The 12,775-nt window shown below is 42.4% G+C and overlaps 1 protein-coding gene across 1 annotated transcript in view; it reads right to left on the reverse strand.

Annotated features, from left to right (window-relative positions):
* Positions 1–2,790, reverse strand: part of LOC138965593 (fibrinolytic enzyme, isozyme C-like) — a 12,065-nt gene extending 9,275 nt beyond the window's left edge. Inside the window, exon 1 of the mRNA XM_070337775.1 lies at positions 2,690–2,790. Within this exon, the coding sequence (XP_070193876.1) occupies positions 2,690–2,790 (101 nt within the window). The remainder of the gene's footprint in view (positions 1–2,689) is intronic.
* Between the last annotated feature and the right edge of the window lie 9,985 nt (positions 2,791–12,775).

Below are 12,775 nucleotides of genomic sequence, written 5' to 3' on the forward strand. Positions count from 1 at the left end.
ATTACGTCATGTATAATTACGTCATAGACAGACATTGCGTCAAAGGATATTTGTAAACATCGTGCGAGTTAATTATAGAACACCCTGACGAAGGCCACGAGGCCGAAATATTGGTGAAAACGTGAAGGCTTGTTTTGGTTATTTTTTCCATATTTGTTTGTATATATATATATGTATAGGTTACAACACGAGTGGTTTTTTATATGGCTTGTATTTCAGTCAAGACCCAGCGGATGAATATCATCGGGAGACACGAGCCTCTGGCGAGTGGATCTCGATTGATATTCCCGCTGGGTCTTGACTGAAATACAAGCCATATAAAAAACCACGAGTGTTGTAACCTGTATATCCCATTCTACCATCAAACACAAAGTGTAGACTACTAGCATCACTGTTGAGATCTGTGGAGTGTAAAACAGTGGTGCCTAGCGAGACTTGGCCCTTTTGCAACCTCAAACTAAGTGACCGTCGCTGAAAAAATAAAACGAATGAGTGCATCGATAAGTACGCAGTAACACTACTTTCAGACCATTTAAAAGCTTTAAGTAAAGGTTCATAAGTTGCAAGAAAGTAATGAAGTCGTATAGAAATCAATTTAGTTGAAGCGCACAATTCTTTTGTTTTGCATTTCAGGTCGGCAGAACGGGCGAAACCGGTTTGGCACCCATTTGGCTTACTCGATTCAGAATCGATTCCACGTTGTTTTTCTCGAACGTATTATTATACAATTAGACTTATTGACAGAGAAGCAAATTTTAGGGAACAAATATGTAGGTTTAGATTTAACCATTTGCTTCCTATTTGAAATGTATCTACGTAATAAACTGTTTTGCGAGTGTGTTTGCATGGATGAACCTAAACTGGTATGGGTGTGAGGAAAACGGGACCAAGTTGGTGAAGTCGCGAATTGCTGACACCAAGTCTGTCACCGCCGATTGATTGCATTTTGAAGGAATATGACTGGATTACGGAAAAATACACACATGTTAAGTTCTTGGATACCTTCATCGCCAATGTGGACTTACTGCAGAGCCAGGCAAAAGAGTAGACTTGCTCGCAAAATACGTGAAACAGCCGATGTTTGATAACGAAGCGAAGCCAAACCAGGGTAAGGACGCTTCTCGGTCCCGCTACGCATGTCACCAGACCAGTGTTGTTAATTGCTTTGAGTTTGACTAACAAACTCGAAACTGTCATTTAAAACATGAGCCAAATGTGTATTGATTGTGTGATTAGTCTATGTGACAGGGCTTCTATTATCTGTGCTCCCTAAGGACGGCCACCCTGTCAGCTCTTGTACTAACCCCAAACACTGCATTAACTGTCTCGGGGATCACTCGGCGGCATACCTAGGGTGCCCCGAGTACAAACTCAGACAACGGGCAAACAAAATCAGGGCATGCTCTTACATCCCTTTCTCAGAAGCTTTGAGAAGAGCCAAAAACGAACTTCACACAGAAAATGAAACTAAACTGATGGCCAAGCATGCCGAAACTGACCTTCCTATGGTACATGATGACTTTTACAGAAGAGAAGAGTCCCTCAAACCCACATTTGCATCCATTGCAAACCCCAAATCACTAGGGGAAGCAGTGAACAAACAGGATTCTCATCCACGACCAGCTCCTAGACGTCGCCTTTCATATAAACCCACTGTTACCACCAAACAAACACAGGCTCTACCTGACAAACAGCCGCAGGCTCTCCACAATAAAATCACCAAAGACAAAGCAGAACTCATAAAACAAAAGGCGCGCCTTACAGCCGCAAAACACAAACTAGCCCAAAAGCAAGAAGATGAAATTGCACAGAAGGTGATGACAAAAATTGAAGCCAGCATTGGCCAGCAAATCTCCCTGGCCATTGAACAGGACAAAATGAAAAGAAACCAAGCAGAGCTGGAACTGGCCACTCTTGTTATGGAAAAAATTCGCACCAGACCGGCAAGTCCTGAAATAGAAGACCAGGGGCTGCATTGTTTTCTGGGGCAAATAATGACTGTAATTGTCGATGCCCAGTTCAAACAAAACCCCGGTTACCTCCTGGAATGCATGTCCAAGGTATACAAAAACCTAACCGGCAAGAATGTGACTCTTAAACAACCAAGCCCCGCTCTCCTCACACTCACCACACTAGGTGTCAGAGATCTTACAGAGACTGAAATAATTGGCCTTGGCAAGGCAATGCAAAATTTATAATGGATATGTTTCAAGTGAAAACACAGACATACATGTCTCTTGTGATTCTTCTGTTACTTGTTTTCCCCATGGCTAACTCAACGAGTAGAGCAGCACAACATCCACACTCTCCAAAACTAAAAAGGAACTTAAGCATTTTACAATGGAACTGCAGAAGTATAAATACCACCCTTAATTACCTCACACAGTTCTTAAGTGTCAGACAACCAGATATTCTAGCCCTACAGTCCTTAACTGTCCCAAAATATAAACTCCCTCAAATAGATGGGTATTATTACCCACCAGTTATAGACCCAGATGTGAAAAGAAATAAAACAGATGTAGCAATCTATATTAAACTAGATATTCACTATCACTCGTGTTGTAACCTATACATATACTGAAGTAACATACAAAGAAGGGAGGTCATGGGATATATAGACAGACAGACAGACAGACAGACAGGCAGACAGACATGCACATGCAGGCAGAGAACTACAGTTATAACTCACGTTTCACCGAAGTCGACACAGTGAGACGTAGACGTAGACATAGACGAAGACATAGGCATAGACATTGACACGGAGTCATAGACGTAGACATAGCTAGGCATAAATGTAAATATAGACCTAGACATAGGCACAAACGTAGACATAGACGTAGACATTGACGTAGACATAGACGAAGACATAAACGTAGACATAGACATAGACATATGTATATATATATATAGACATAGAGATAGACATAGATATATAGACAAACAAATAAGGAAAAAATAACCAAACAAGCCTGCTCATTTTCACCAATATTTCGGCCTCGTGGCCTTCGTCAGGGTGTTCTATTATCAGATCGCACGACGTTTACCAATACCATATGTGGCGCGCGCAATATATGTCTATATATATATAGTTATTCTGATGGTCCCGTGGGGGAATTCGGGGGCTGTGATTGGATGGTCTCACACATTCCTTTTCCGATCATCAAAGCATAATGCTACGGAAGTCGGCCATTTTTGCCAATACACCAGTTAACAGTTCCGCGGCCATTTTAGATCTCGCACATGCGCACTTCTTTTATACACCAGTTAACAGTTTCGGCACTTACATGGTACAAAGAAGGAAAACTCACGTGATACCCAAAGCGAATTTCGACGCCGAGCAACCGCTGCATCGTCTGCTCGACGTGATGGAAGCAATTGAACGGGACAGTGTGTTTTCCTCTACGTTATAACAAAAAACTCACGTTACATCCAAATTAGCTATGGCGTCAACATGCTGTGTTATTGGTTGCAGTAATGGGAGTAACCGACTTAAAAAATGGTGGTCGGAAGATTGCAAAATTCATTACGTGCCTCGACGGTCGTTAGTGTGTGGTTGCGAACCACCATTCAGGTGGGCATTATTTTGTTATCGCCTGTGTGTTGTGTTTTGACAAACTTTTAGTACGACTGATGTGAGCCGAATTTATTGGGGAAAGTTCAATGAATGCAAAAATGTATGCCAAATAGTAGTGTGTCATGTTTCCTTTGCGTTGGGTTGTGGTGAAATACACAGCGGTTATCTGTTTGCGAGTTGCCTGGAACACGGTTTTTTAATAACATCTCTCGATCTTCACATATTTTGTCATGTGAATAAGAACAGAACAAGTTCGTCAAACATATTTCTTATTTTATCTGCATTGAATGAATTTACAACGCCAGGCGCCTATCTAGCTACTCAGTGTTTAATCCCGTACAGGATATATTTGTTCACTGACTAACTACGATTTGGGTGGATAAAATTCAGAAAAGGATGCTACTTATGTTTCTGGTTACAAACGGAAGAACAGTTCTTTCCTCACCAGGCTAAGAATTTATTACAATTGCTGTCTGAGACTTCCAAGTACTATTTTATTCACTGGGAAACCAAGGCCGCAGCCCTATCTCACCAACGAAAGTTTGACCCTAAATACAAAGTGCTACTCCTATTTATGAACGTACAATGCGATGTCCAAACCCGACTGCAATGGGTTTAACAAGCGCACGTACGTCCTCTAGTTTAAATCCCACCTAACTATCTAAGTTTGTCGGACCTAACTAGTCCGATTTGGTTTATTTCTGTCTATCTACGATAATTCTTCTCCTAACTTTCTTTTGGATCTTTCGGAACCAGACAATTTGACTGGCCCGATATGATGTTGTGGATCGTCCTTTGGAACTAAATGTACCCCTACTCTGCCTATTTAGATGAAAGAGAATCTCAAGATTCTTTACTGCTAGCAATTCACCCTACTCTCGTAAATTTATTCTGCAAAACCTAACGACATTTTGTCTCCCAAGTGTTTTATACCATCCCCTGCATACCAACATAAAATACTGTAAGGGCGTCTCGCATTGGCTAAAATGGCTACGTTGGCCGACTCTCTCGCAAACTCGTCCACAGCAAAAATATAGTCCCTATTATCTCTCGTTTCTTTACAATTACGATGTCCGCAGACATCGTTTCATTAACATGTCGACATATTTACTTCCTTTACAATATTCTCTTCTTGAGAACTTTATTCATACGCTAAATCACTATTTCTATCATTCTGACCGTCGGAACGTGCACCGGTAGAACACAACTTACGACGGTCACTAGGCCGATCGCGTCTTCTACCGAGCATTGAAACGGGTTACTAATGACCCGGTAACACATTTATTATAACTTTTCCTCTTATTTTGAACGTTTAACTTGTCGACTAACAATATAATAACAGGTTTGTTAACTTTTCCTCCTATTTCCAGCATCTAACTTGTCGAGTAACTCAGTAAACATGGCGGCCATTGCCAATAACGAAACTACGAACTCCTTACTTGAATCCTCACAAACATAATTGCTTCCACTCCATGATATTTATGAGAAAAACTGGCACTAGCAATAATAATTCAGATTCTACTCTGAATTTGTCATTGCTGTTGCAAACTTTATCGTGCTGATGACAATCCCGTCACACAATCAAACCTATGTGTGTGCCGTGTGTGTGTGTGCGTGAGTGTGTGTGTGTGTGTGTGTGTGTGTGTGTCACGTGCGTGCGTGTGTGTGTGTGCGTGTCTGTGTGTGTCTGTAGGTGTGTATCAGTGTGGATGTACGTGCGTGTGTGTGTGTGCTGTGGAGGCATATTTGGTAGTAGACTGGACCTTCTGCGAATCGAAAGCATTGCGGGCACGTCGATGGGTCAAAGCGAGTGCATTGAATTCAGAGGAGACTCTGTTTTGGAAATGTTACAAGAACCGTGCCTCACTGACCTGCGACGCTTTCTTGGCGATGCTAAACACTTTTTGAGCGACCCTCCTACTATTTCTGCCTGCTTTGGCGGAGACGAGAGCGACCCGTCTCGGTTCGGGTCACAGTTTCGGCTAACCAAGCCTTACTACGTGCCGTGTTGTCTCGGTGACGACTGATCCCGAGTTTTCAATGTTGATATTTTAGTTTCAGGCCGATATTTTACAAAGGGAAGTAACCGCTCAAATTATAGGCAACAAAACAAGATGGATGTCGGATGAAAGGATGAAAGTCGTTTTGTTCTTTTCAATGCTCGTTGTTCTCTCAAGTGCCAGAAGAGCCGATAGCTATAAACAAACAAACCACTGATTAAATTCGTGTTCAATCATTAAATAAATATTTGTCTTCTCTTATCTAGCCTTGTCTTGCCTTGTCTTGTGTTGCCTAATTCATCATAGATTGCATCAATCAAATCACTGATTTTTGTATTTAATCATTAAATAAAGATTTATTTTGTCTTGTCCTGTCTAGTCTTACATTAGTTGTGTTGCATATTTATTAATTCATCATAAATTCAAACAATCAAATTACTGATCAAAATCTGTTTTAACCATTAAATACATATTTGTCTTGTCTTGTCTTGTCTTGTCTTAATCTTGTCTTGTCTTGTCTTGTCTTTCTCCTAGTCTCTTTCTAATCGAAAAATGTACACACTGTCACTGACATACTTACTAAAAGCCCAGGCTGTCACGAGTAGAATCGAAACCAACATCTCAATGCTTGATGCTGCCAATACTGAGGAGTAGATATGGAATAAGTATAGTCCAGCACATCACCAGCAACAACCTTTTTATACATGTTGTGGGCCATCTGAAGCACCGGCTGCTTCGTTTCGCAGCCTCTCGACATCGTTATTCAGCTTCAAGCGGACCCTAACATGAGGTGAAATAGGCATGAACATCTTTGTGGAGTGGTAAAGTAACAAAAGTTAACAATTATCTCGTGTCAGTTTGCGGTAATAAAAATTGAAGGGGTTGAATTGTTTATGCGTAGTAGACTCAAAGAGGTTGTTGCCCTGTGATGCAGCTACATAGCGGGATTTGTAAAGTTGACAAAGCGATGGTTGTATCCTTGTATTTTTTTTGCGGTGAAGATTGCTTGGACTCCGGTCACTGTTAATATCTTGAGACTAAAGGTTGATTTGGCAAACACATTTACACCATACACACTCGCAAATGACAGCGCGCGCACGCATGCGCACACACACACACACACGCGCGCGCGCGCGCGAACGCACGCACACACGCACACTACATGCACACACACACAAACACACACACACAAAACACACATACTTATTGACTAAAAATGTTGATACTGGGGGTGAGGGTACGTGTAAATATGCAAACTGTCATTCAAGCAAAAGCCTATGAAATGTATACCTCTCCTGCAGCCTGACATTTCTCAGGTACTTGCACGTTCTTGTGGAATCCTGACCTCAAAGCCTAGATTCTGCAGTTATGTCATGTGTCAAGTTATAGTCCTCAGTCCTCAGTCCGAAAATGGTGGTTGTGAGATGTGTGTGTGTGTGTGTGTGTGTGTGTGTGTGTGTGTGTGTGTGTGTGTGTGTTTGTGTGTGTGTGAGTGTGGGAGGGGGGGTGTAGGATGGTAACCATTGAGTCATACTACCACGCACACCACAGAGAGAGAGAGAGAGAGAGAGAGAGAGAGAGAGAGAGAGAGAGAGAGAGAGAGAGAGAGACGGAGAGAGAGAGAGAGAGAGAGAGAGAGAGAGAGAGAGAGAGAGAGAGAGAGAGAGAGAGAGAGAGATTGGATTGGATTGGATTGTTTACTCATTTAGGCCATCCCTTATGAGGGGGGTGAACATATATACAATGACATAATGACATTTGCACACAAATCAAATTGAATAAATCATACACGAACTAAGACATTACATTTCAAATAAAATATATCGTAGGCTTACATAACAACACTACGTAGCCGAAATGCTTTGTACACATAAACTGACAATTTTTGAACAATACCTTCATTCACAGATGTCATAAGCATAGAAAACTTGTGTAAACTTGGGTTTCTATAAAACTTAGCAGGAATAAACTGGCATCGCAAATCACGAAGTGCGGGGCAACAAAGCACAAAATGAAACTCATCTTCCTTACTTTCCCCGCTGCACAATGGGCATAACAACATATCCGCATCGTATCTCTTATATCGATTAACGTGCACAAATAGTTCTGTTATTCCACCTCGGAATCCTGTCATAATAATTGTCAAATGCCTATCCATGTTCAATAATAAATAAGGTTTTACTTCGTGCACAGTGCAAAATGTCCTATATAACGCAAATCTATCACTGTTCTGAACATGAAAATTCCATTCCTGCCATCTACAATCAATCAATCTTTCTCTGAAATCTTTCAAAAAACGGTTCTCATCTTGCACTCCTTGATTCATCCACACAAACCCAAAACAAGAGGCGAAGCCATCAAGGCTCACGTAAGAAATCGACAAACAGAAACACAAACTCAATCACTCCGTCACACACACACACACACACACACACACACACACACACACACACACACACACACACACACACACACACAGAAAGAGCATAGGTGAAACTGTGCAAGAAAGCGAGACACTAGATCTAGATCTGTCTGTCTGCATGTAGCCTACTTACAAGGACACGACTGCCAACTAGTCTCGGCGCGCTCAAAACTATTAATGACCGAGACTTTCCTTCGCGTGACCCTCTTGCGTCATAATGTGACGTCAATGTAATGTGACGTCTTCAAATGTTAGAGTTTCTACCACAGACATACACACGCACAGACGCACGCACGCACGCACGCACAGACAGACAAAGTTACGATCGCATAGGCTACACTTACGTGAGCCAACCATTCTGACATAATTTACAACGTACACTAGACACCCAGTTTCTTTTACCTCTTTCATCCAGTTCACGCAACATTTTATTGGCTTTAGCGCGGTGGGAATTCTGTCATATCTAGAACAATCGTGCACTTGGTGAAGAGTTTTTGAAATTTGGCATGGAGTTAGGTATGGTCATAAGGTTTTCAAAAACCATCGCAAACAAATTCAACCTTACGTTTTGTTGCCTGTTTGCGCAAAATTCAATATGGCCGCCGACGGAAGCAGTAAATGTCATATAGCAGCTCCCATTATAACTAGAACCTTGTCAAATGTCTGTTATCCCATGTTTTCTAGTGCAAAGAATCCAAATAATTATGAGATCTCTGGTGTTTCACCGCTATTTTCTGAGTTAAATGTCATTTTTCAAGGTCATTTCAGTTAACAAAGACGATAACTTTGGAATTTATTAACTTCAAAAGATGAAATTGGGTTGCCACACCCTTGCGTGAGCCCTGTGAGCTCACGGTTCAAGTTCTTCAACTCACGACTAACTATTTAGTTGAACACGAATTATGGTGCTCAGAATTGTCGATGTTATAGATATGGTCGACTGGTCGTAAGTTCTGGACTTAGTCACTGGCACTGTTTGCGCAGCCTCCTTCACACTTGCACAGTGGACCACAGCGAAGACCAGCGCGATGACACTTGCAGTTTCCTTTGCAAGCAACCAAGCAGCCACAGTGGAGCAACAGTGAGCACCCTGTGCTGGCGTCAGGCAGACTTGTCCAGTATGGCACCCATGCCTTGGTTCTCTCATTCCATTCCCATCCCCATTCACTTGGGTTTGGGATGTTGGAGGTTTTGGACAGAGACTGTTTCCAGATGAAAGCTGCGATGAGCAATGCTCGCTTTGTGTGCTGGAACAACGCATGCTGGGTTGGTGGGATGGATTCCAGAGGTTTGAGACCAACAGTAAACATCAGCTTTCTTGCTTCGTTGACAGACGTTGATCTACAGTTTTTGCTGTACATCAGCACAGTAAAACGCTCCAGACGCTGCATGCAGTGAGTCGAGTGTGAGGCTGGTTGGGTCCTGGGTGATGGCGATGAAGGTGTCAGTGACCTCAGGAAAAGTGGCCCATGCATTCCATGCTGTCTTTTTGCCAATTCCGAACATGGCCGATGTTACATCACATCCTGTGTAGGAATGAAAGAAGGGAAGTGCCTGGCAGCGTTGAGGTCCCAGCTGTTGAGCAATGTAATGTACTGGAATGTCTCTGAATGTCTTTCCTGACCCAAATCCAATCCACAGCTCTGACAGTTTCAGCTGATCAAAGTGATGGATGGCAAGAACCACCACATCTGTGTCCACTGTCCTGAGGTAGGTCTACGGTGTGTCCCTGCTCAGCAGCATGGCAGAAGCATCATCCGTGTGTCAGCTTCTTCTTGGTGGCAAGGGGATAAGGCTGATATATTTGTTGGTCTGTTAGTGAGCACAAGGTCAACCTTCGTAGTCAGGAGATGATATCTTGCATCAGTGGTATGTCGCTCTAGTTGCTCACTGAGGAACTGGAACAGCTCATCCTTGTTGTCAGACTCCTTGAGGAACTTCTGCCAGTCAGCTCCCTTTGGAATAGGTATCTTTGCTGAGACTCTAGTTCGCCTTCCTTCACTTTCACCCCGCTTGGCACGAGTCTGTGATTTGAGACTTGCATCCTGATATGTGTCCCAAACAGCATCCACTCTTGTGGTGTTGTTGGTCATCTGGCTCTCTAAGAAGGGTAGCAAATGCATAAGTGTGTATTCTTAAAACACAGTGGCACGCTAGGGCTTGACAATATGGATGATGGCTGGCATATCCAGTACAATCACAGAGGCTTCTTTTGCTGCAGGAGAGCGTCCAGGATAAGGCATTTCAGGCAGGCAGCCGAGAAGAGCAGACTTTGTACCTGACATCAGTTTTCCACGATCACACAAGGAAGGAGATTCACGCTGAATCTCATGTCTGAAAAAGTCGTCCATATTATATCAACATCAGATCGTCCTAGCAAGGACAGAAACAACTTGGTGATGAGCGCCGCATTTGCCCTTGCTGATCCCAACTTGTTAGCACCCTTCTTCAGGTCCACAGGTGGCCGGTTGCTGAAAGAGTACAAATTGGCCCTTGGGATAACATCAAACAAGTGTTTGGAGCAAGTTTCAAGTCTGTCCCTCACAAACTCTGTAAACATGGCCTTGCCGATGTTTGGAGCTTCCCTCAAGCAGTTGACAATTACTGGGTCCATGACTTCACCGGTGTCCAGTGTGACGAGCTGGGAGCCTGTCTCCTTGAATGGGTTGACCACTGTTCCCTCTTTCACAAGATAGAGCAGTGCTTAGAGATGTTTCAGGAACTTGTTTTGTTCAGCAACAGAAGACTCTGGGTGCTCTAAATTGACTTCTCTGTTTGAAGCTGAAAGACTTTCGTTTTCAAATTCATCAATGACTCTCAGGACCTCTGGTTTTGAGAGTTCAATAAACTCTTTTTCCTCTGGCTGACCATAGAGTCCTTTTGCTCCACTGTCCTCCTGCAGGAATTTGATGCTGTGGCTCTGGTCAAGCGCCATGAGGGAGAACTTCTTGTCACTGCGCTGCACACCGAACTTCCCGTCCTCAAAGGCTTCATGGACACTTGGATGGGTCTCTGGCAGACAAGCCATGTCCTTCACGAAGACAGGCATCCAGCGGGCATAGTTTGTGTGCCCAAAAGCAAAAAACCATGGGCTATGAAAGGGGCCATTTTGAATGACATATGAACCTTTTCAGCTTAAATGGTGAGACTGAGATATTCAAGGAGTTCAGAAATAGACTCCCAGTGGTAGAAAACATGGGTATAGAGACTAATTGTTTCTTTTTAAGTTGAGTAGGTTCAAAGTTATTACACTCTGAAATGAAATGACCTTGAAAATGACATATGAATGACCTTTCACGTTCAAATGACGTCCAAACGTCAAATCCATCTTGGATATGGGTTGCTTGCACTAAAACACATGTGAAAAGTTGTATTTCTCAATGCTGTCGTGGTAACAATGGGTGTACTTTAGCAGTCCTTTTTCCGGGTGGCGGCCATATTGGATTTTGCACAAACAGACCAATCGAGGTCAAGCTCAATTTGTTTGCGATGGTTTTTGAAAACCTTGTGTCCATACCTACCACCATGCCAAATTTCAAAGACTCTTCACAAAGTGCACGATCATTCTGAATTCCTTCTCAGCTACTCTATGTGGCAATCTATTTACGTCCATTCTTAACAACTTCAACCAATATTTAACACAACGTATTGCAGCATTCACATAAATAGGATACCTATTCATCTCGCCGTACACAAAATCGTTGGGTGTGCGTGATCCAACACCAAGAAATTTCTTTAGGGCAAATAAATGAACTTTTTCAGACTGTAATGCAGATTTCTCAAGATCCCACAGTTCAGCTCCATATATTGCAATTGGCAAAACCTGAAAATCAAATAATTTTAAATAAACTTTCAAATTATTATTACCAAGCTTGGACACTTTTTTTTTACTGAATATACACAACAATGCGTTTTCCGCGTTGCTTGCAAGGTCACAACAAGTGGCGGTAAAACTGAGTTTTGTGGAGAACAATATTCCTAAATACTTATAAACATTAACCACTGGCATTATCTTTCCATCATACTTCCATTTCTCTCTTACACTCAAGTATCCACCCTTCCGAAAAACATTACTCTTATTCATATTTACGTAAAGGTGTAAATTTGATGCTGCATGTTGCAAATTATTCAACTGCGTCTGTAGACCAACCACAGTCTTAGATAATAGAACAACATCATCAGCCAATAATAAAATAAATAGCTCCATATAATCATTCAAAAACTGTGCACCATGTCTTCCTTTTTCAATAATTTCCAAAGTCAACTCTTTTATTGTGTGACAGGGTGACCAGTCACCAATTATAGAGTAAAGTTTTGTTATTTTTCAGTCTAGTGTTTGTACGTAGTTCATGTTGCCGATCGCTTGATGTTTTGTGTAATGCCATTATCTGTTATAAGTTAAATGTTGAGATGCACATGTCCAGTCACCGGTAGATCCTTTGAACTTAAGCCGCTCTCCTAGCCGAAAGAGACGGGAGCCGGGGAGCCTGTAGGTGTTAATTCCTTTGTCGGATCGGGTGGACCGAATACCAGCTCAGCTGGCAGGTGGTCAGTTGCGTAACTGTTATGACCGACCCGGGGTAGCCGCCGATAACACGTGCGTGGTAATGTTTGATGCGCTCAGATCAAAGTCGCACTGATTAAGAGGGTGTGAATTCCTTTGTATTTGATACGGAGACTGGGCGTGTCAGCTGCGGTTGGAAGGTCGTAATACAAACGCCAACAATGTAAACATATGATCGACAGTTGAATAATTCTTTTTAAACCCAGCTTGATATT

Source organism: Littorina saxatilis, linkage group LG4 (assembly GCF_037325665.1).
Source record: "Littorina saxatilis isolate snail1 linkage group LG4, US_GU_Lsax_2.0, whole genome shotgun sequence".
In the NCBI taxonomy this organism is placed as follows: Eukaryota; Metazoa; Mollusca; class Gastropoda; order Littorinimorpha; family Littorinidae; genus Littorina; species Littorina saxatilis.